The sequence below is a fragment of the Scomber japonicus genome, chromosome 10 (genome assembly GCF_027409825.1).
Source record: "Scomber japonicus isolate fScoJap1 chromosome 10, fScoJap1.pri, whole genome shotgun sequence".
NCBI lineage: Eukaryota > Metazoa > Chordata > Actinopteri > Scombriformes > Scombridae > Scomber > Scomber japonicus.
In genome coordinates this window covers 9,096,998-9,120,570 of record NC_070587.1, presented here as the reverse complement: position 1 = coordinate 9,120,570, position 23,573 = coordinate 9,096,998, and the positions used below count along the sequence as shown (strand labels likewise).

At 39.6% G+C, this 23,573-nt stretch overlaps 2 protein-coding genes across 3 annotated transcripts; both read right to left on the bottom strand.

The window, feature by feature from the left end:
* Positions 1–4,615: 4,615 nt before the first annotated feature.
* On the bottom strand, positions 4,616–17,420 carry u2af2a (U2 small nuclear RNA auxiliary factor 2a). Of its 2 annotated transcripts, none has more exons than XM_053326576.1 (12): positions 16,845–17,420; positions 14,937–15,078; positions 9,218–9,253; positions 8,795–8,898; positions 8,520–8,671; positions 8,187–8,303; positions 7,939–8,095; positions 7,746–7,825; positions 7,011–7,133; positions 6,764–6,850; positions 5,136–5,384; positions 4,616–5,024 (listed from the first exon to the last, which is right to left on the bottom strand). In XM_053326576.1, exons 1-12 carry the CDS (start codon positions 16,891–16,893, stop codon positions 4,890–4,892), a joined length of 1,431 nt encoding a protein of 476 aa, XP_053182551.1. In that variant the 5' UTR covers positions 16,894–17,420; the 3' UTR covers positions 4,616–4,889. The 2 variants fall into 2 exon arrangements, with proteins under 2 accessions (XP_053182551.1, XP_053182552.1); XM_053326577.1 differs by having other exon boundaries at positions 7,957–8,095.
* Positions 17,421–19,389: 1,969 nt separating this feature from the next.
* Positions 19,390–22,736, bottom strand: ccdc106a (coiled-coil domain containing 106a). Its single transcript, XM_053326829.1, has 8 exons — positions 22,632–22,736; positions 22,129–22,198; positions 21,924–22,022; positions 21,501–21,722; positions 21,305–21,361; positions 20,919–21,200; positions 20,628–20,792; positions 19,390–20,527 (listed from the first exon to the last, which is right to left on the bottom strand). Exons 2-8 carry the CDS (start codon positions 22,196–22,198, stop codon positions 20,211–20,213), a joined length of 1,212 nt encoding a protein of 403 aa, XP_053182804.1. The 5' UTR covers positions 22,632–22,736; the 3' UTR covers positions 19,390–20,210.
* Between the last annotated feature and the right edge of the window lie 837 nt (positions 22,737–23,573).

Below are 23,573 nucleotides of genomic sequence, written 5' to 3'. Positions count from 1 at the left end.
AGAGATGGGGGGATGGGGAGAAAGAGAGAGAGTGTGTGTGTGTGTGTGGGGGGGGGGGGCAGAGAGACAGAACAGGAAAGAATTGTAGGAAAGGGACGAAACAGGCTGTGGGCTGCAACAGGAAAATAAACACCTACAGTTTCCAAAACAGTCAAGCCTTGCTCCTTTTTTTGGAGAGGTTGCAGTGTAGCTGGGGCAGCTGGCAGATGGAATTTCTCAGAGAAATGGGAAACATATTGGGCACATGACAGCCATGATAAATGGATTAATCTGAGGGAAAGCTATCTGTTTTAATGTACATATGTGTGTCAATTCTTTAAAATGACTTTGCTTCTAATTACACAACCTATCTCTGCTCCACCATCATACGAGATTGATAGAAAATGTCCACAGACAGTCCGAGGCCATCAATAATCTACAGTATGCTGATGTGAACAACCTTTTCTCCACATCACTCAAGTGCCCCTGCCTGTCAGCAGTACTGATTTATGCTTGAACACACTGAGCTGTGCACATGTATGCTCGTATGCATGTATGCACCCATGCACACATTGCCCACCCTTGTGCACATTACAGCTGCATCCTTTTCTTACTCTAATGTGGGCAGTGAGAATATTTCCCCAATTAAAGGAGAATGCCCTGTGATATTATATATATGTCTGTATTTTTGTTAATATCAATACCACAAAAAGACCAAACCAACAAATCCTACAAATATCGTCTGTCTACCCATATCCTGATAAAGTTTATTTCTCTGTTCCACAGAACTCCATTGTTGCCCTGTAGGCCTAATATTAGAATAAGTACCGCTTGTCTAAAGTCCCCCTCCACTCAAAAATATGTTTTGCTCAATCTTACCTCTGTATGTGCAGAGTTTCACACTCGATGACTGACTTCACATCCATCTGCCGAACGTGAATGGAGAATAACACTGAGAATGGACTTTACAGGAAAGTAGGAGACATCTTGTGTGTGTTCATAGATTCTGGATTTTTCCATGAGGGAGACGGAGGAGTTGTAATTTTAATTGTTTTAATAAAGTAAATACAAATACAAATACTACTACAAATTCACATATTGTCAGCCCCTGTTTCATACATAACTGCACATCTTGTTCCCTTGTACCTATATTAATCAGTAAGTACTGTACAGGTAAACCATTGGTAAATGTTAGTATGCTGTACTTTGCAGGCTATAATCTCAGGGTTACCAATATAAACCCACATGTAATATAATATATAATATAATATTTACAATATACACTCACCATCTAATTTATTAGGAACACCTGCGCAATCTAATCCAACCCAATACTACAACCCATAAATTCTACCTTTACAAGACTTGAAAGTGTTCTTAATAATTTGCTGCCCTCATGTATGAACACCATTCAATATAATATATATATCACCACAGCACACCACCACCACCCACTACATAGAATTTATGGTTTATAGAGCTGTTGTGTCGAATTGAATTAGACTGCACAGGTAATGAAGTGGCCGGTGAGTGTATATAAATGTATCTACATATAAAAATGACTGCCAAATCCTTTTTTATAGATAACAGATAGATGTTGCTAATAGACCTTTTCACAGCTGACATTTTGACTTGTCACGATAAAAAAGGGTGTGACTAATTAGCTTGGCAATGGCTGTGTTGTGTTCATGTATCACAGTAAGCCATGACCAGTGTGACAGCGAACCAGCATGCAAGGACCAGCATGCAACAAGGACCCTGAAACTGAAGCAGCTAAAAGGAATTCAGCCATCATCCATTTGATTACTTACACCTATGCTTCTCCTACTGTGACATGTCAAAAATGCCTATTTGCATTTCCCCTGACCTTTGTTTGCACCTGTGTTTGAGTTTTTCAGAGAGGTTTACATTATTTCAACTCCTGTAAGTTGAATGGAAGCTGGTCTATGTACAGAGTACCGCATCCATCCTACCTCAGTGTTGCACTCTCCCTCTGCTGCAGTGTTCTATCTTTCTGAATGAGGATCAATGGGGGAGTGTTGCTCAGAATGACAATGATCATCAGAGTTTTACATTCACCACTAGAGGGAGATAATGTATTTACAGTCTCCACTGCAGTACCAGGCCTGAGGAGAGCTGCTAATAACATTTAATAGGTCTTATGTTAGACAGCCTGAGTTTCCTGATCTATAAGAGAGGCAGGGTCAGTATTACATGTTTCCTCTGGTGGACATGGCTCCAGCAGCCCAGCAGAGCTGCTTTTTTATCTTTGCCCTCAGGGAACAGTGTAGAGAGCGTTGCATCAGTGACCCTGCAGCGGGGTGCAGCGATGCAGATGGAAATGGGCAGTATAGAGCTGACACAGGACATTATTTCATGTCAGAGATTTGATGATTTCCTGCAACTGTTTTACAGGAACTCCCTGTTGAATAAGTCCCAGGTGGACACAGCCTTTCTTTATAGGATTTATTACTGCTGAACAAGTCTGTGAACTCATGTGGACTGATTGAACTAAAAAGGCCAAAACAGCTTGATATGGGGGTGTATTTTGACAGCGCAAGCATAGATGCTGCTCCAACAATTCAGATTTAGTTGTGGAAAATATACTAAACCACACGGGTTGTATTATGAGAATATGTGGCAATTTATATGTCATCTTACATTAAAAAAAATCGGATTAAGTACTTTTTGTAACTGTGAAATGGCTCCATCGCTTGGACATTACCATTAACTGCACGACTTGATAAATTATGTCATCTGAATAAATCTGAGTGGACATGGCTCCATAATTAACTAAGCGTCATGACTAACTGGTTGAATAAAACTATGCTGCAGTGGGATGCTGGGTGTGGAAGTGCATAAGAGAGGAGCAAAACGAATAAAAAGCATCATGTAAATTCAGTTTTTAATCAACATCTGAAAACAAATTGGACAAATGAAAGACTGTTCCAGCTTTTATAAACTAGATGTGGTTTTAGGCTTTAATTCATTTAAGAAATTTTTTTTTTCAAAAAAAAAAAAAAAAAAATTAAATGACACAGTGACACTGAAAAAGCAGACTTCAGAAAGTAAGGAGTAACATCTCAAAAGTGTTATCACTGACACAATCTCTTCAGCTCTGTCTTAAGCAATCCAAAGAATCAAATGAAAGCATAGTCTCAAGCCTGTACAGTGTGAACATGTGGTCCTCAGAGAGTCAAGGGCAGAAGATGAGGGAGATGAGAGAAAAGCATTACAAGTATGTCTTAAAGAGAATCCCAACAGCTAAAAAGTAACTAAAAAACACATGAAGTGATTATTTTCAATTATGTGTATTGATGGCAAGTCTTTTTCTGCAGACTTTGATTTAATAATCTCTGAAACAAGCTGCTGCAGCATTGTTTAGTTTTTTTCCTGTCTTTGTGTAGACAAACCACCAACTTTCAATTTATCTAGTTTGTTTACTTATTTGTTTTTAAATTAATCAGGCTGGGAGTTGACTGGACAGAGAGAAGTGGTGGTTTTGGTTTCACTCTGTAGCAAAGTGCCCATCACTCTGTAAAACATGAGTCGTAGTTATTAGTCATGTGTTTATTTGGTCTTGTCAAAGAGGTGAGACGTTGCACACACAAAAAAAAAACAATGGGGTCCAACACATCTACACATCTTACATCCCAAATTTGTAGGGAAACAGGGTAAAATGAACTGGTAATGCAAGGCTAAAGCACAACAGTGACAGCTATGAACATACAGACAGTAATGATAGAGGGGCAAGCCGAATTTCTTTTCTAAGCGAATTGACATGAATAACATTTAAGGCTTTTTGGTAAAGACTAGATAAATCCCCTTTTAGATACCAATCTGTTTGCCTCTCCCAATCTTCCATTGTTTATTTTCTCTGAATATTTCAGGACTGAACTGCTGAGACATGACAATCCCACCTGCTAAAAGCTGTGCACAAAAGATGGACATGAAAGAAAATGACAAAACAGGAAAAAAAAGAATTAAACTGGAATAATTAAACGTTCTTTTCTGGAGTTCATGTTATTCTGCGGCCTGAACACAAGTGATATTACAGCTCAAATCAGTGAAGCTACACACAGTATTGGAACAATAACAGCTGACATTCAGATAGAGTCTATTTAGACAACAGATTCTCTAACAATCGTCCTGAGGGGGGCAGTAGTCTGACGAAAATGAAGAAACATGAAGAAATGATTAAGTCCAAACAGGAGAAAAAAAAAACCTAAAAATGAAGAGTCTCCTCTTGTCTTTCTAATGATGATGGCAAAACTGAAGTGGATGTTACAGCTACTGTATATCTACATTAGATGGTCAAACAAAAATGCCCTCATCTTCCTCAACCATCTCCCCCACATCTCCTTTTCACAAATAAACACTCCTGTTTTTTCCCCGTCTCACTTCTCAATCAGAATAGTCCAGTTCGTTCCCAACTGCAACTCCTTCCTAATGTACTTAAAACAGGCTACTTCCATTTAAATACAAACCTTAAAGTGTGGCACCCCCCTCCCGCCCAAAATGACATCCCTGTCTCACAAAGTATAAAAATTGTTGACCCCAACCTGGACCTATTATTACACACATTTCTCAAAAATCTTTGACGCCCACCCCCCGCCCGCCCCGCTAAACCCTCACCCCTCGAGCCTAGCCCCGCTTTATTATGGACTGAATATAAACCCTTCCTATTCCTCCAAGTCCAAATCGTTTTAACTGCTAAACATTTTGTAGATCTCAAATGATATATTGGATATCACCAAAGCCATTTGCCAAATGATTAATACTTTCAGATCTACCTGAAATGTTGCTCTACCAAATCCAGACCCAGAGGGATCTGATCTGGAAATAGGAAGTACACATCCCCCTCCCTCCCTCCTTCCCTCCCCCCACCCCCTCTTCTCTTCATGCCTCCTCTACCAGAAGTCCCGGCGGTGATATGCGTCTGGATCGCAGTATTTGGTCACCACCACCCTGTTGGCAAACTTCCTTCCTGTCAGCCCCTGCATGGCTTTCTGGGAGTCAAAAACTGACATGAACTCCACAAAGATCTACAGAAAAGAACAGAAAACAACACTGAGATGATGACTGCGAACATATCATCAAATCATATATTATAACATCTACTTTGGATAATTGAGTCAGAGATAAACAGTTCATACCTTGCCGGTCCCAGGCACTTCCAGGCCGTCCACAGGTCGAGGTATCTCAATGCTCTTCACTTGGCCGTACTTGCTGCACTCGTCCCTGACGTCCTCCACAATCTCCTCATACTCTTCATCATCCAGCAACTCCTCTGGTGCCACCATGTTCATCAGACACAGCACCTCGGTGGGAAGACCCCCCATCTGAGTCACTGAGCTATTCAGACCAGGCACCTGCAGCGTCACTGGGGTCTGGTTTATACTTGTCTGGAAGGACAGACACAAAGGTTAGAACAAGGTTAATGGCATGTTTTACATAATAGCTTTTTGTAGCAAGTTATTATGCCTCTCAGGATGTTTTTTTATTGTGCATGATGTGAATGTTTAATCTAAGCTTCACTGCCATTAGGACCAGGTGTTTGTGGTTTTATTTACCACTGGGTGTCACAAAATGTAAGGAAAGGGGGTTTGGGAATTTAGATAGCATAACCAATCAAAACACTGAAAATGTTTTTGTATACAGGTTCATGCTGCTCATCTAGCTGTACTTTATTTATTGTGTATTCTTGTTTCTTCCTCTGAAAATACATAACTGGGTGTTCTAGATAATTATGTTCTTACATGGTGGACAGGACAGTACAGATCATTCTATCAAAATATTGATAGTTGTTTTCCTGTTGCTCTTGATTAACCTGCTGGAAAAGAGCTAGACTTGTTTTTGGAAATAATGAGTCACTCAGGCTGGTGGGTTTTAAAGGGAAAATTAGACCATGTAAATATGATTCCTAAAAACTTGGGTCATGTATGTAATAAAATGTCCAATTAAATTTGAAATTGGTACCCTTAAACTGAATCAAAGGCTGTAGATTTCCCAACTTTATTCCACAGCACAAAATTTGGCTTTCTAAGTTGTAATAGTGTCACCAAATCTCTGCTCCAAATTATATTGTGAAGCTCGTTGCTTATGTTAGTGTTAAAAATCACAGAGAAACTCTGCAGCGGAAATTTGTGCATCAGAGGCTGTGGTTGTAACATTGCTCTGGTGGCCACAGCGCAATATTCAGCCTTGTATAATTAAAATATCAGCACATTTGGAAGAAAACTAGTTTCAAGTATTTAGTAATATGATATTTAGTGTCTGCTTTTCCCTATCACTGGCATAACTTTTGTCTTTGGAGACCCACCTTTTACAGTCCTAGAGGGCACCACTACAGAAAATGAGGAAACAGTCTAAGGTATGACACAGATGACCAGGAGGACTTTTGCCAGCTAATGAGCATGGAGCTCTGGGTGCAGGCAACATGGAGGGAGGTTAAATATTGTTCATTTGCATATATGACCCACATTGTAATGATACAATGCTGGTGGAAAATCAGCAAAGTTTCCCTTTAAGTGCCATGAATGTCAGTGATGGACGGAAATTCACACAAATGCATTGACTGTTTTTGCAGTTCGCTGATGTGTTTGAAAAATACACTAACAAAAAATGCTGTGTGTAGCAGACACATTGCTAAAGTTGATCTAAAAAGCAAATATTCTTCTACCATCTATACCTACACAATCGACAATACCTCCCCTAACAACTCAATGGGAGCATCCAGCCTCCCACCACCCTGCTGTCATCTGTCCAGCCCCTGGACACTTACCAGAGTGGCGTTCTTGGATCCCACACTGGCTCTCTGCACCAGGAGCTTCTTGTCTCCCAGCTGCATGCCGTTCAGCCCAGCAATAGCCTGTAATGATGTCAAGGTTTTCAATTATACTGTAACTGAGAGCCCAAACAACTGTGGAAAGTTGAATTGACAATTTCTATTAAAATTTGTCTGATCGTTAAAAAGGGGGTCGATAAATGTCAGTGACCTGTGAACATCTGTCTTCTGTTGCACTGCTTACCTGGTCATTAAGGTTGACATCAACATATTCACAAAAAGCATATCCTTTAGATAGGCCTGTGGCGCTGTCCTTCACCAAGTTAAAGGCCTTCAGGGGGCCAAATGACGTCAACAGCTCTTTCACCTGAAAACACAAGGCACAAAAGTCACTTCAGGTTTAATGATTCCCAAAAATTAACAGTATGTAAAGTTAAACAAAACTGCAAAAAGATTAAAATCAAAATGTTAAATAAATGGTAAATTCTCTGTAGAGAGTCGTCAGAGGATCAGACTCACACTCAAAGAGTATTTCCACCCTTTAAAAAAGTTGTAGTCTCAGAAATCGAGATTCACAGAAGTTAGTACAGTAAACAGTTTGTCTTGAATCCACTGAAACAATAAGTGTCTCAAACTAGCTTTTAGATAAACTGTCAATATACTAATTTCCACAGTCAATACTGTTTAGAGAGAGAAATTGTCCACAGTTTCTCTCTCAAATTTGTCAGTCCCCCGCCCCCCCTCTATTCTCATTCAACCACTGTTCCTCACACAGACAACTACTCTGATGACTCCCCTTGTCCTGTGCACAAGCATGAATGGCTCCCGTTGATTGGCTGGAATAGTGATGTGTTTACTTTCTTTCCCATTTGCAAACCAGACTGTGTGAGGTGTTTGTTCAATACGCTTTTTTGTCAAATTCAGTGACAGTCCTTTCTCCAGAATCACTGACTCCATCTTTAAAGGCACAAACACTGACCTGGTCATCATTTAAGTAGTTGGGCAGACCACCAATGAAGAGCTTGTGAGCTGAGTCGGGCACCACTGTGGACACCACACCTACATGAGACAAGGATGACAGAGATAAACATGAACAGACAGGCAGCCAGGCACTCTTGTATAAAATCTGAAATTATTTATGAATTATGTCAACAGTACGTAGAGGTAAAAACCATTAATTGTCTGTGTACCAGGCACATAGACACTGGGGTTCTCGCTCATGCCAGGCAGGGGCTGGTAATCATGGGGACGGCGAATCTTAAGACTCTGGCCTTGAAAGATGATGCCATCAAAAGCCATGGCCTGTGTTGTTTCATCCACTGAGCGAAACTGTGTAGAAAAGAAACACATTAGCTTTAAACTTTTCAGAGATAGGCTCTTAGATGTACAAATGACGGCCATAAAAAAGGTATCATCTCACCTCAAGGAAGGCAAAATTCTTATCCTGGTTGATCTGTACTGCGAGAACAGGGTTTCCAGGGGCCTGAGTAAGACCACCCAAACGCATCTGGGCATTGAAGAAGTCCATCATGGACTCCTACACAAAGGATAAGGATGAAATTAAGAAACCCAGTGATTCCTATAAAGGATCAGTATGTAGGATTTAGTGGCGACTAGCAGCGATGTTGTAGATTGCAACCAACTAAACCCTACATACTGGACCTTTAATGTTGAAATGATTAACTACTCAAGGATCAAACAGACAATTTAGGTCATCTGACATTAATAACCTCAAAAGTTTTCTTCCTCTCACCTCTGTGATACCGAAGGGGATGTTTCCCACATAGAGTCGACGGGCCTGCCGGGTCATCTGGCTGCCCACAACAGGTACAGGTGTGGGAGTAACAGCCAGGCCATCTGGAGTCATGGTCGGCAGGAGGGCTGTGGCTGGGATCTGGCCTGCAGCTGGGGGCGCAAAGTCAACAGTAAACATTCAATTCTAATTATACTTTATACTCTAACCAGATGTGCATATTACTGACACGCTGCAGTAAACAAAAAAAGTAAAAAAGAAAACTGAGATGTTACCTTGCATGGCTTTGTACTGCATGGGAGTGATGTGTTCAAAACCAGGCGGGGGAACATCCCAGTACTTCTTCACCTTCTTCTTCTTCTCACGATGTGGAGAACGGCTGTAGGGTGAAAAGGAGAGGTGAAATAAAAGAAGACCAACCAACACGTGAACAGAAATCTCTTATTAGCTCTGCACTAAACTGCTAGATCCGATGAGTCATTTCTTCAAAAATGTACAACAAAATCTAGAAAGGTTTGAGGGGATTTGCACCAATCAAAACTTGTAAATATAATGGTAGAAGGGAATAGAAGAGATAGAAAACCCAATCCAGAGATGTACACAACAAGACAATAGTACATAGAATCAGAGGCAGGTCATTAAATTGCAGGTGTTGCAATAATGCACAAACCAGCTTTGTGTTAAGTTTGCTGTATTACCTTCCAGCATTGTCCTGGGGGTAGCTGGTTGGTGAGCTGAAATGACATTGGAAGGGTTTCACATTTCTCTCAGAAAAATCAATCATGACATTTACCAACATTTCCACTTCACAAAATTAGAGCCTATATTTCTATGACCCTCTCCAAATACAAAAAGAAAAACATCTAGCAGGAGCCATCTGTGTATTTCTAAAAGCGCAGAATCATTTGGAGTTGAAATAACACCACAGCACATTCACTGAGCCTCTCTGCTGACATGCAAGGCCATTTGTGAGTCGCTAATGGCTTAATGAAAGCAAACATTTTAGCTGCAAAAATACATGGCAGCTACAGGTAAGAGGGGTTAAAATGTACATCTTCTGACCAATTGCTGACACAGGCTGTTACAACAATTTAAAAAAAGCATCCACCAATAATTTATTTAAAATAAAGGAAGAGCGATAAGGATGACTGCATGTGTCAAATTCAACAAGATAAAGTATTCAAGAGATGGAGATATGCATATAACAGGGCTTCCCACTAAGGCACAGACTAGCCAGCCATAATAAATAAGTACCCAGCCAGAGGGTGGGGGAGGCAGCTGTTGGTGGTTAGGGTTATGTTACGCTATAGCCATGATCATATACACTGGTCTTAAATGTAATAATAATAATAATAATAATAATAATAACTAAATAAATAAAATAAATAGGCTATACAAGATCACATAGTATTGCATAATGAAGCGTTCTGGGCTTGGAACTCTTATTTTCGGTGCATGACACATTCACGCAACTGAGTATGCTATGAATTAACAACGCCAGCAGTCTGCAGTGGTGGCTACAACATTTCTCCCTTTGTAAATAATGAAAATACATTTGTACAACCGACAGTGTCTTTTGATGCCAACACATGTCGTAGGCAGGCGGGGAGTTCCGGTCCTCTGAAATGAGGCCAACGCGGAAGTAACTTAGAACTGCATTCTAGCAAAAGGCCACCAGGGGGCGACCGTTTTGGTGTCAGAAGGACTTCCGTCTCTATACAAGTCAATGGAGAATTAACCAACTTCTCACTTGATTTCTAACCTCAATAAACGTTTTCAAAATGTGTTTATGGTCTCAATCGCTAGTTTAAAGCCTTCTTCAATGCAGTCTGATGTTCATTTGTAAAATTTTGGCCTCCCTGATTTTATATTTGAGGATAAAGCAGGGTATGCATTAGGGCGTGGCTACGTCGTGATTGACAGGTTGGTTGCCCAATGTTCTCGAGATCCAGCCCTCACAACCAATCGCAACCTCCCCGCTCCGCCTCATGCCCATATAAGTAGCCCTGGTATAAATGCACATAGTCGATAAACTAGACTATCAATACTGGATTTAGAGGAAGGCATATTTTTCAGAAAATGTTATCCGCAACTAGGCATGGGCCGGTTACCGGTTTCAAGGTATACCACGGTATGAAAAAGTCACGGTTTCAAAACCACTACAATTTTCCGTCATACCGATACAGTCTATGGGTATGAGCGGGGTCTTTTTTAATGTGACGTCTCGTCAGACAGAAAGTGGAGGGAGGTCCCTCAGGTCATGTGTAGCTACAGTGTAAATTACCCCTCCTCCTGTGCACCTCCGGTTGCTGTTACAAGCAGGTAGCTCTGCAGGCTGTTTGACGGCTGAAGGAGGCGAGCCCCCAGAACTTTTCCCCCCTGTCTAAAAGGACCAAGTATGTATGGGAATACTTCGGCTACCATAAAAAGAGGTCCCAACGTGCAAAACGTGCTTGCAGTGGCAGCCCGAGGAGGCAATACATCCAATATGATAGTGAGCAAGTCTCCAAAAAATGTTGAGATTCAGTTTTAAGCTCCTGCCTGCATTTATTTATTTATTTATTTACTTATATTTGTCTTAGAAGTGTTTTTACTTTTTTCAATTATTTATGTTCTGATCTTGAGCCACAGGTTAAGTGATTGCATTCATTTGCATTTGGTGTTGTTTTTTTCCCTAAAAATAATGAATTTATGTTGTGACTTGACTTGCAGCTTTAGCCTCAGTTAAAGGACTGCATTAAGGACTGCACTTATTTTTTTAAATTATTTATTTAGAAAGAATTCATTTTTTTTTTTTTTATTATTTAATTTTTGTTTTTAAATACAGGCATTTCAAAATATCACATTTTAGAGCTGTAAATCATAATACTGTGAAACCGTGATATTTTTGCCTAGGGTTATCATACCGTCAGAATCTCATACCGGCCCATGCCTATCCTCAACTTTCCCAATCACGTCCAAAAGGATGTGTTGGAAGTCCAGAAGAGAGCAGGTGTCCCTGGATGTAGGACAGGCACGGCAGGGAGTTATCACCATGGTTGACAGTGATCTGGGAAGAACTTGCAACTGTATAAAAACTTTCCCACAACGACCGGCCTGAAGAGATTTTATCAAACACGGCAGCTCAGAATCAACATGGGATATCATACACTGTATGACTAGTGTCAGAAACACCGGTGTGCTTCTCAGGAGATATACTTCAGTCTGTGTGATGTGTGACTCTTAGTTGGATCTGAAATTTTCTGTCGACCTTTTATAACTTAGCTTTGATATTCAGTGCTAATGTTGGAAATTATTAGCAATGTAAGAGAGGCTGCAGCTGTTTTGTGTCCAAAAGTGTGTCCTACAAGGTTAAGGCAAAACTACTCACACACATAGCTTAGGGACAGAGGACACAAAAATAACGTCTTCCAAAATAGACTGCATAAAAAGTCGACCTGTTAATAAAATATTATTTGTTCTTATTCATAAAATAATATTTTATAAGTCAAAGTGCAGTCCACTTTTACTGGCTTAATTCATAGAGCCCAACTAGCTCATCTAAAGTCTGTTAAAATATCACTGTGATCTACCGCTACACTTTATAGTCAACTTCCTGCACACAGCTCTTAAGCTTTTATGAATATGCACTGATGCCCAGAATAGCATCTGCCTGTGTTACTGAGACAAAATCTTGATTGGATGCCAGGTGAGTCTTAATGCCAATGGACTTTAAATGTCATTTTCTGATTGCTTGAATTTGGAATTTGCAACCACCTACAGTACAGTAGGCGACTGGTGTGATGCCAAGAGTAGAAGTGGAAAGTAAAGAGGAGACATGCTGGTGTGGCAAAAACACATCTCTGTGTGTGTGTGCACTCAGAATGGACGCCAAAGTCCAAGAAGTGTGGATGCTTGTGTGTGTTTATGTGACGCTGCTCTGAGGCATCTGATAAACTGACTATTTACATGTGAAACGGCATCACAACCAAACAAGAGTGCAGATCTCCACCAGGTATGTCTGGGGGTGTCTCAGTTCTTTTTAAAGGTGCACAGAATAGTGTAATGATATTCTACCCTTCGCCTGACTGTATAAAGTTAATTAGGTAAAAATAAACAGGATATAAGTCCAAAGCTATCGACTAAAAAACATTGTTATTTAGTCATAACACAACACAAAATAATACCACTCCCTACCTCCCTCCCAAACAAAGTAGATTTAAATCTCACTCAATTGTCCCTCTCAGTATCCTTACAGTCAAGATGGCAGTAAAACTAACAAAAACAGGGATTTATACATCTTGTATTTTGCATGATTTTGGTGGATCATAACATATCAGGTATGGAATTAATCTTAAGATATGAATGGATGTCAGTTTTTGTGCCACGACAAAGGCCAAAATGTGGCCTGCAACAGGCTCGTTTTTAGCCTAGTCGCTTGCTGCAGTTGGTTAAAAGGAGAGAGGAGTCAGCAGTCAATGGCGGTATGAAACATGTTATAAAAACGGTTTTATAACAATTGGCAACCACAGGCGTTACTTGAGCATACAGTTATAAATATGCACAAAAAATATTAGGCTGATGGGTCCAGTAGTGTGTGAGATTAGCTGTGGACAAATACATGCACACACATACAACCAAACACATAATCTCCTCCAGGCATGCCTGACGGAGATAAAAATAGCGTGTTTAAATTAATATGATCAACACCATTGTCAGCCATTGCATATGCTTGACTGAAACAATCCACTGCCTCTGGTAATTACATGAACTGCAAGACCAGCACTGAGGGATACATGATGATGTGACGAGCGGTGCAAATAACGGTTATTTTTATCACAGACTTTTTTTTTTATTCATTGTTTCATTAACTCCTTTATAATGTTGATATTCTGACCCTTCATAGTGTGGAGTGGGTCATTTTTGACCTGGCTCAAGTATCCCTTTATAATTAGCCCATATACCAAATTTTGAAGCACAAATATATGTTGTACTTTATAAGTTAATTACATTAATAAATGGGTGATTAATGCTTCAATAATGTTTCAGAGAGCAGAGTCAGTTTTCTTTAGTTTTGACACTATTTGTACATATAGAGCGAATACGTTCACAATATATTATGATCTCATGTTATCTAAAACAAGAGAGCGAAACAGCCGTAATTATTTCTGTTAAAATGTATTTTATGTATTAAGATGCAACATTTATGAATGGTAGGTTTTATTATAACCATTAAACCATCAATCAGCACTGTCCGTAATCCAAACGCCCTACTTTTCTGTCAATTGTACAATTTAGAGCTGTCACTTAAAAAAAATGTTTTAATTTAAAAAAATCAACTAAACGAAACTAAATGCAATTCATTCCAATTAATTTGAATGTGCCCTCCCCGTCCCCACACACATGCCAGGGTGAGTGTGCCGAACAAGGTTGTACATTTGGTGCTGCTACGCTCATCTGTGCTGCCTCCGCCTCCACTGGCTCAGTGGGCTAAGCCAGCAGGTGAGCCTGCAGCTTGTACAAATAGTACGAATCAACTCTGCATAAAGTAAATTAGTCATAAAACAAAAAGAACAAACTGGTTTGCAAATTTCAAACTAACAAAACTGCAAAAAAAAACATCCCCTTTACAGTCCTTGCAATCCCTTTTTGTTGTGCAGAAGTTGTGTCCCCTTTCCTTTGTCCCTTTGAGGTAACAGACTGCAGACTGATCAGGGCCAGATTTAGAGTACTGTGCTGCTGTTCCTGGTGTGTGGGAAAGGTGGCGTCGTCTTTGCTTTCCTCCATTTCCTCTATGTTGTCTACATCAACTCACTGGCTCCTTTTTAATCTTGGACCAACAGATCCACTAACTCATTCCTTCCACCCGACCAAATCAATGAAACAGTATTTTTTATAGTCCTATGATAGTTGCCCTTCACTATAGGGAGGACGATGATGGTTGGCAGGTAACTGATGGGTTTGATTTGGTACTTTTTATTGGTCTGTTTGCAGGTGCAGATGCCGGTGGAAACTCTAGCAAACATAACGATTTAGTATGAACCCAGGCAGTTCTTGTGACAGTGTAAAGGTGTGCGACAAAAACATTGAAATGCCAATTTATAGTTCCATAGTGCACCTAACCAGCCTTTACTTTGATTTAAACCCCCCCTAGTGACTTTAAAATCATTTTGAATAATACCCTCTATGTACAAATATTTATACTAACTGCAAAAAAGTACATCATTTTGAAATATTTTCATTTTTGTATATTATGGGCCACTTCTGCTTTCAAATGTCAAAAAGGGTCCTGTATAATAACGGTTAAAACAAATGTCAGAAAACACTGAAAAACAGATACTAATTCAGGTGTTGGACTACTTGTTTAATAGTTAGGTTCTAGAGGTGACAAGTTTTTACATGTTGCTGGTCCAGGTGTAGTTATCTGAAGATACTAACCTGCGTCTATGTCTGCGCTCCTTACTGTCCCCGCGGCGGTCCCTGCTGCGTCTATCCCTGTCTCTGCTCCTCCTTTTCCTCTCTCTGCTACGGCTACGGGAGGAGGAGCGGCGGTGGTGGCGGTTCTCTTTGTCCCTTTCAGCTGGAGGAATAAAGTGATTGTCAACTTACAGAGTGGTAGAAAAAAAAGGAACGACATACACAAGCAGGCAGTGCAACAATGAAAACAAAAAAATTCACGAATAAAAATAATTGCCAATAGAAACATTTGCATAGTTTTCATATTTCAGACTCCAGTAAAGTAACTGATTTCAGATTGAAACTAGAAAGATAATGCATACCACTAACTGTAAATCTGTCCAACATATATAAATATATCCCACACATGGTAATGCTACTGCATCTATTTGGTAGCAATTTTATGACAAGATCACACCTCTTCTTAATCGTGTGCTGTGCTTAAAGCTCCCCAGTATATTACCGACCTGTTCACTGATTACGGTCCAACCCTTCAGGTCATCTGGTAGCTGTCTTATAACTGTACCCAAAGCAAAATCCGGGTCTTCAGAGGGATCTTTTAGTTACTTTGGTGACAAACTACCAGATGACCTGAGACCAGTAACCCCAATGTTTCCACGTTTAAAAGAATACTTAAAGCTCCAAGGTGTGGAATTTAGTGGCATCTAGCGGTGAGGCTGCAGACTGCATCCAACTGAGTACCCCTATCTTCTCCTACCCTCTCAAGCATGTAGGAGAACCTACAGTAGCTGCCAAAAAACACAAAAAATACAAAAGACCCTTGTTAAAGCATATGCTTGGTTTGTCCATTCTGGGATTTGTAGAAATCTGGCGGGGGAAACTAGCAGCCTCTGTGGAAGAGGAAACACTCCCTATGTAGTTATACAGGGTTCATTCTAAGGTAACAAAAACACAATGATTATTATTTTCATGGGATTTCACACTAATTAAAACATACGTATGAATATTATATTCCACTTCTATCAGGTTAATTCTGTTAGACTCCATTAAACTCTACACACTGGACCTTTACTAGCCAAGTGGGTGTAACAACTGTTTTTCAACTTCTTGTCGTTTCTTTTCCTTCCTTTTTAAAAAAAATTATATTTGTGTGTATGTGCTTTATTTGTTCATTTTTAACTGTATTTCAGTATTTTTAATCGTTGCTTTAAAAGTAATTTATCATGTTGATCAATTGCTTTTATGCTGATGGTAAGCACCTCGAGCTGCCATTATGTATAAGTACTATAAAATTGATTCATAGTTACTAAACAATGCAATGTGTCCACACATAACAAAGACAAAATGGACGTATGTAGTTTGAACTTTTGTCCAAGTGTCGATATGTGTAATTTGTCCAGCTCACATTGCGCAGAACAAACGCAATTATATTACATAGACTAACATTATTTACTACCAAGGTGAGGTGTGTTGAATCTAGGTTAAACAGAGCTTAATGTTGACTTAGTGTAGTGGCTACGGGTGGTGGCAGAAAGCAGGACGAAATCGTACGTATGGACAAACTGCATTGTGAAGGTTCACTACACACAACAGCTGCAAAGACTAAATGCTAGCTGTCCCAATCATTCAGTCAGCTGGTACTGGCAGGAGCATACCATGTTATAGCCTTACCCCGTAAACAGAAACAATGAGTTACTTTTATATATTTAGCGACTTTTAGATACACACCACAAACACAACAGTGACGGACTAAAATTAACGTTGGCAATGACGAGTGCAACAGAAACGATACAGACATAACCCATCTGAAGACTCTGGCTAATAGTGTTCCAGGAAATAGACATATCCACGACTAGGTAACATGGTGGCGGCAGCTCCAAACAGTATCAATAGCGTTTTCAGTTGCAGGTGTGAAATCAGTTCATTTACCTTGTTTGTTTTCAGACAGCTGTCTTTCAAATTCGTCGAAGTCCGACATCTCTGTGAGTTGAGGCTACTACGTTTTCCGCGACTGCGTTATTCAGTTGGCGACGGCTAGCTTAGGCTAGCAACAAAGTGAACAACACTTCAAAAAACCAAGTGGCTTGCTAATGTAGCTCGAGTAAAATCTATTTAAATTGCAACCCGCGTAGCAATACTATTACCTAAACTAGTTAACCGGTGCACACATTAGCAGTGTGGTGTTAATTTACAGAGTAACAGCAGAGTCATTGGGACACAAAACGTGTTCTCATGTGTTAGCTTGCTAACGTTAGCTCATGAGCTTGTAGCCAGAAGAATGGGCCTGCTGCTCGCGATGCTTGCGCGGCGGCTCGCGGGTTCCAGAACCGAATGAATGAGACTGTTCCTCGAGACGAACTCAGATCCCGGCGGGTCAGTGACCCACGCTGCGCGGTCTGTTTCACTTATAAACACAAATGTATTCGCGTTCAGATGTTTTAAGGCCAGTGAAAACAATAAAGAAGATATCGGTATGCCCGCTTTTTTGCTCCGTCTCCCAGATACCCCGTGACACCGGAAGTTGATGAATGACAGGCTTCCGGTGAGTGAATGAAAAAAACCTTCATGGAAGTTTTTTGTTTAAAAATATCATTATTACGTTTCTTTAGATTTAGGTTAGTCTGTTTCTTTCTTTTTATGTTTGATAACAACAGCCTTTTTTCATTCAGACTTAGATTAATTTCTTTCTTTTTTTCGTATTTACAAATAGTCTTTCATTTCTTTAGACAGATTGGTTTATGTGCATACATAGTCACCGGCCACTTCATTATGTACACCTGTGCAATCTAATGCAATCCAATACAGCAACTATGCTATAAATTCTACATTAATGAAGCTTATACATTTTCAGTTTTTGTTGACATTGTCAAAAGGGTGATAATGCTGCTTTATGTTTATTATTGAGGCCATGGTGGGTGATGGTGGTGTACTAGGGTGCATTATTTTCAATGGCATTCCTAATATTATAGATAATAGAACACCAGTCAATATAATGCACCCCAGTACACCACCACCACTACAATGTCAGTAATACACATAAAGTAGAATTATCACTTTTTTGACAATGCCAACAAAAGCTGAAAATGCATAAACTTCAAAAAGTAGAATTTCTGGAAGAGTTGTTATATTGGATTGAATTAGATTTCACAGGTGTACCCAATGAAGTGACCAGTGGCTTCATGTGTAGTGGGTGGGATTATAATGTTTTACAGTCTTTGGGATATGCCAGTGGTTGAATAAGCTCTGTAATTTTTCACCACTGAGTGGTCAAAATATACTACAAAGAACAAAGTACACACAAAAACCTCTGATCAATTACAGTAATAGAAAAAAGTCTTAGCACAATGAGAATTGTAGATAAGCAGAATAAGAAGTCATTATTTGTAGGAAATCAAATGTTTTAATACATTTCTGTATCAATAGTACAGGCGGTGATGTGTTACTACTAAATTTTTGTAAGAAATCATATGCCTTAATAACATTTCAGTCTAAATGTGCAGTTGGTGAATGACAGGCATGGCTTCAGTGAAATACACTTTTAACACATGAGATAAAAATTAGGTTTTTAAAATGCTGCACCCTCATGTGATCATTCTCCAGCACCCTTAGCTTACAATGCTTGTTTTTAACCATAGAAATAACTAGACAGTGAAATTGTCATTAGTTCCACAGATTTGTTTACTTTTATCAAAATAGGTGAATTTACACCAAGAGTCACTGTATACCACTCTAACCGAATCTGTTTTAATATAGGGGATCTAATTATTTCACTGTACCAGTATAAACACAACACATTATCATACAATATATCAACATGTTTGCTGCTTTGAATTAATATGAATTTTGACAACACCTCTATAAACTACAGACCATTGAATAACTCTTTTCACATGCATTTGTAGTAGAGTATTAGGAAGCAATAATAGATCATCCCTGTGTACAAGCTAGTTGCTTTTGCTGAAGCTCTCATTGTAAAATTGTTTGTGTGATTAATGTCCACAATTTTTCACACAGAACTAGAAGTTACACAATGTTACAAATAGTCAGTTTATCATTGTAAATGCTCCGTACTGTATTTTACAAAAGGTATTATTGTCACAAAAGCATTACAAGGGCTTCAATACCAGAAGCATAAGAAGTGACATATACCGTATTTTAGTGCAGGTAATTCCCCAAAAGGTTCGGTGTGACTCTTAGTGGGACACAGTAACGCAGCAGTAGTGTTGTTGAATCTGGACCCAAGGCCAACAGGTGGCGATATTATTACAAGTCAAACACATACAATATCACCAACATGTCTGTGGCTGTATTTAATCTGTATTAAATTAAAAACAACTGTGTCTTGTGTTGCCAGAAGTATGTTAAAGTAAAAAAGGCGTTTTCACCACATAACGTCAGACTAGTCTCTCCTATTGTCAGTTCATGATCTGTTTCCTTCTCTTTAAGAATTTTCTCCTCATTTAAACCTTAATTCAATGAGTGTTCAGAGTGAAGTGACCCAAAACTATTGCATCTCTCATACAAAGCCGTCACAAAATTAGCTTTAAGGCAAGTGAAAATAGTTGAGGATATAATGACAAAAGTAATATGACAAATACACATAGAACAATTTAAACACATGGAAATGGTCACGATTTCTTTAAAGAATGGCTTAATACCACAAAATCAATGCTGTGCTGTATCATTTTAACATACACAGACATGATTATGATTGACAGCTACGATATTTTATAGGATTGCACACAAATAAAGTGACACAAATTGCAAATAGCCTATATGTTTAAAAATCATATAGGCTGTCAGGAACTGAAATTATCCCAGCAATCATTTACTGAACTCCAGGAAACCTAACAGCTGAGACATAAAATGAGCCAAGCTGGTTAAACTCATTTAAGTACCAAGGAAAAGCAATAATCCTAACGGCAAAGACATATTCTAGTTCACAGATCTTTAACCAAAACTTCTGAATCACGCAAACATGCCACTTTGCTTTTTGAGCAATGGGACGTATGTGTTTGACTCAGCAAGCACCCCAACTTCCTCAATGTTACTGGGACAACGGTGAGGATGTGTTGAAGAAACTCATGTACCTGTACATCATATTGATTAAAAAAAGTGGTATGTTAAAAGTTTGTTTGTCTGAGGATCAAAGGACCCCAACCACAGTTAACATGATCATGTCCCAGGCACTGAGAGAGCAATAAACTCCTTATGCCTCTGGACATCTTTGTGCCTCAGAGGTGAGCAAGCCTGCTGCAGCTGAACCCAACTGCCTCTCTTGACCTCTTTCTCCCCTCAGTGTCTGAACCTGTAGGAGATGGGCAGAAGCAGGTTATTCTTCTTCAGGGCCTGCACCCTGCTGAGCGTCTCTTCATCCAGGGCAGTGTAGCAACGGCGGGCGTAGTCCAGCAGCTTCTCCTTGGACGGGTCAAACTCGCCCACCTCTGCCACCTTCTCTGGAGCCACGAGCAGCAGCTCAGCAATGGGTGTGGTGGAAGCCACTGTGTTGCGGTCTACACCATGAATTTGGAAGGCTTTAGACATATTTTTCAGGCGCTGATATGTAAGTAAAATCTTCTTGTAGCGAAACAGCACTCCAGCAGCATCTTTTACTGAAGAACAAGAATTAAGAGAATTAGCTATAGCAGTCTAATGTCAGACTATAGTTTTGTCATGAAATGTTAATTTTTGTTGCAAAAATCTTTCCTTTACCTCTTTGCCGCTCTCTAGGGGCTCGTAAGATCCGCCTTCTCTTTAATTGGTGTCTGTTGTTAATGGTATCTGGCATGACATCTTCACTTGATATCAATTCCTCCTCCTCTAGGTAACCGTCATGCTCCAAGTACTCGTCAGATTCTCCCAAGAGTGAAAGAGAATCTAGTGAGACAATAAATATTCTCCTTAGCAACACCCACAAGCTAAAAGCCAAAGAAAACATTATTTATTTTCCATTTCTTTTTTTCCCAAGGGATGCAAAGCTTTATGCCATTTGATTTGTATTACCTGTGCCTACGTTGCTATGTCCACTCATTTCATTAATTGATGACCTTGCAGCACTGTTACTGCTGCCACTGTTGCCGCTGACTGTAGTGCTTGGATTACTATGGCTATGGCCTTGCAAGAGAGCCTGAGATTGTGTAGAGTTGAACAAAGCATTCATAGAGGCAAGCTGATTAGTTATGGGACTTGAGACGTGGTTTTTGGAAGGCACCATAGTTGGAGGACCAGGTCTTCGATGGATAAACTGACGAGAGGGGAAATGCTGTGAGTCCGTCTTCTGTAGCTCTGTAAGGAGAATGAGTCATAAAAAATGAGAATCTACGATCTAAGACAAGATACATTGACCTTCTTAACTATATATAAGAATATAAAACTAAATTTTGGAGTACCAGCAGGACGATCTTCTTCTCTTCTTCCCCTCCAATTGAATCGCCTAGACTCATAACCTACAGGGAAATAAATATTAAGAGGTAAGAATCTGTTTTCTATCCAAGAGACTTGTAGAAAAAGTTCTGTTCTAATCAACTTCTCCTAATTTATTCTTGTTGGGCAGGTTATCACCTTGCGCCTGTCTCCTTTCCTCACCGTTACTGTACTGGCTCTGACTCTGGTCTTGTCCGTGGCTTTTTGTGGAAAAGATGAAGCGGTCCAGCTGGCAACGGAGGAAGTCTCTCTCCTCTTCCAGGTCCTCAATTCTTTTCTGAAGCCAAGAGTTTTTCTCCAGAGAGATCTGTAGCTGGGTTCGCAGGTTAGTGATCACCATATATGAGTTGCTGACAGGAGACGGGCCGGCAGATGGGGGTGACTCTGGGGAAGGACAAACAATATAGTTTGGGAAATTATCATGTGTAAAGTAAGACATTAATGTACAATTGTTCAGTTTTTACCTTATGTACTGTTATTTATTGCACCAATACAGAAATTTCAAAGTTAATGTTGTACGATTACAATAAAGATATTCTATTCTATTCTGAAAGTGTATTTCAAAATATTTATCTTGACATTCACCATCAAAATTTTGGTCAGTCTGGTTGAAAAATCCTTGCTGCTCAAAGTTGCTCTCTTCATAGGGGATGGCAATTTCATAGGTGTCCTCGTTTTTTGGAGCTGAACAGGAGAAAATGTGTACAGTAATGAATGAATTATGTCAAACCCACCGCAAAATCAATCAATCAATAAATGAATGAAACAATCATTAACTTTACAGTCTTACTCTGCAGGTGAAGTGAGCCTGCATGACTCTTGGATGTGGAGGCAGCATCTGACCTGTTTCCGTCCTCCATCTCCATCACACCCCAGACCAGGTGGAGAACATTAAGATTAGTTTTTAGAAATGTTATCCTGCTTTATTTATGAACTAGCTCAGACATTACACACTGTTGCACTCTACACTTTTGAAACATGTAGTGGTTGTTAACAGTCCACTATTACTGTCACACTTTGTGTGCAGACACAGAAAATCAAAGACAAATTCATAATATACCCCCTTTCTGGTCATACATGTATAAACTTCAACAGATGAACTGGATGTATAACTCGGATATTAGTTTGTAACGGCCTGCTAGCCAGGTGGTATAACGTTAGCAAGAATTAAGCTGTGAATATAAAATTACACACTCCCATCCTTTTATCTACATTTCAGTGTTTCTATCCGTCATTCACACATTCAAAGTATCCCCCGTGCTACAAATATATGGTGCAGAAACCGGTACATACCACTTTACAGTTGTTATAACTTAATCGTGCACATGTAATAAGATGTTATTACTCTGTCATATCTCCATTTCACGACTTCATCCGCTAGCTAACAAGCTAACAATAACAATTATGGCTTTTTTTTCTCCAACACTCCCCTACGTCATTTCCGGGTATGGTAAATTAATGGGGTGCAGTTTACTGTTAGAGAAAGAGAAAAAAAGTACCACAGGGACCTTCATTATTCACCATTTTACTACAAAAGCGTTGTTTTCTAAATATCAATTTGCCAATGCCATTATTTAAATCACCGGGGCTTTTGTGTACGTGTGTGTGTGTTTAAAAAATACAAATAAATATCATGTGTGATCTGTTGATGTTGAAACTCACAGGGAGGAAAACACCTCCACCTTGGACAAAGGCTGCAGGACAGGTAAATCCGGTGACGAGGTGTCAGGTTTCACTACCTGGTGGCTTCAAATACTCGAGCCTGAAAGGTCGAAAAGGTCCATATTCCACTATAAATACTGCAGTTTGAATAATCAGCAAATCGGGTAACGTACAGTAAAGGTAAGTGTTTGAGCATGTTTCCTACAAATGTATTCGTAATAATGCACACTTTACTGCCGTGTTGGTGACAATAGTCTCCTGGAGCAGGTGTGGCACCTGTCCTGTATGCTAAACAAGTCAACGAAAACAGGCGACAGTTTTGACATTTAATAGGGTTTTTCACGCAGCTGTTGTTTGAACATCAATATATTTAACATACCAGGACTACCGACTGGGGTCCCCAAGAATAAACTACTGTAAGAAACAACCATCATAGGCATGCGTTTTTAATTAATGTCATCTGGGGGGAAACATACTTTTTCATAATTTCAGGAAAGTTGCAGTTAATTTTCATATTATGTAAAACGAAATTATTTAGCCTACTTTTCTTTAATGTAAAATGCAGCTTTCATC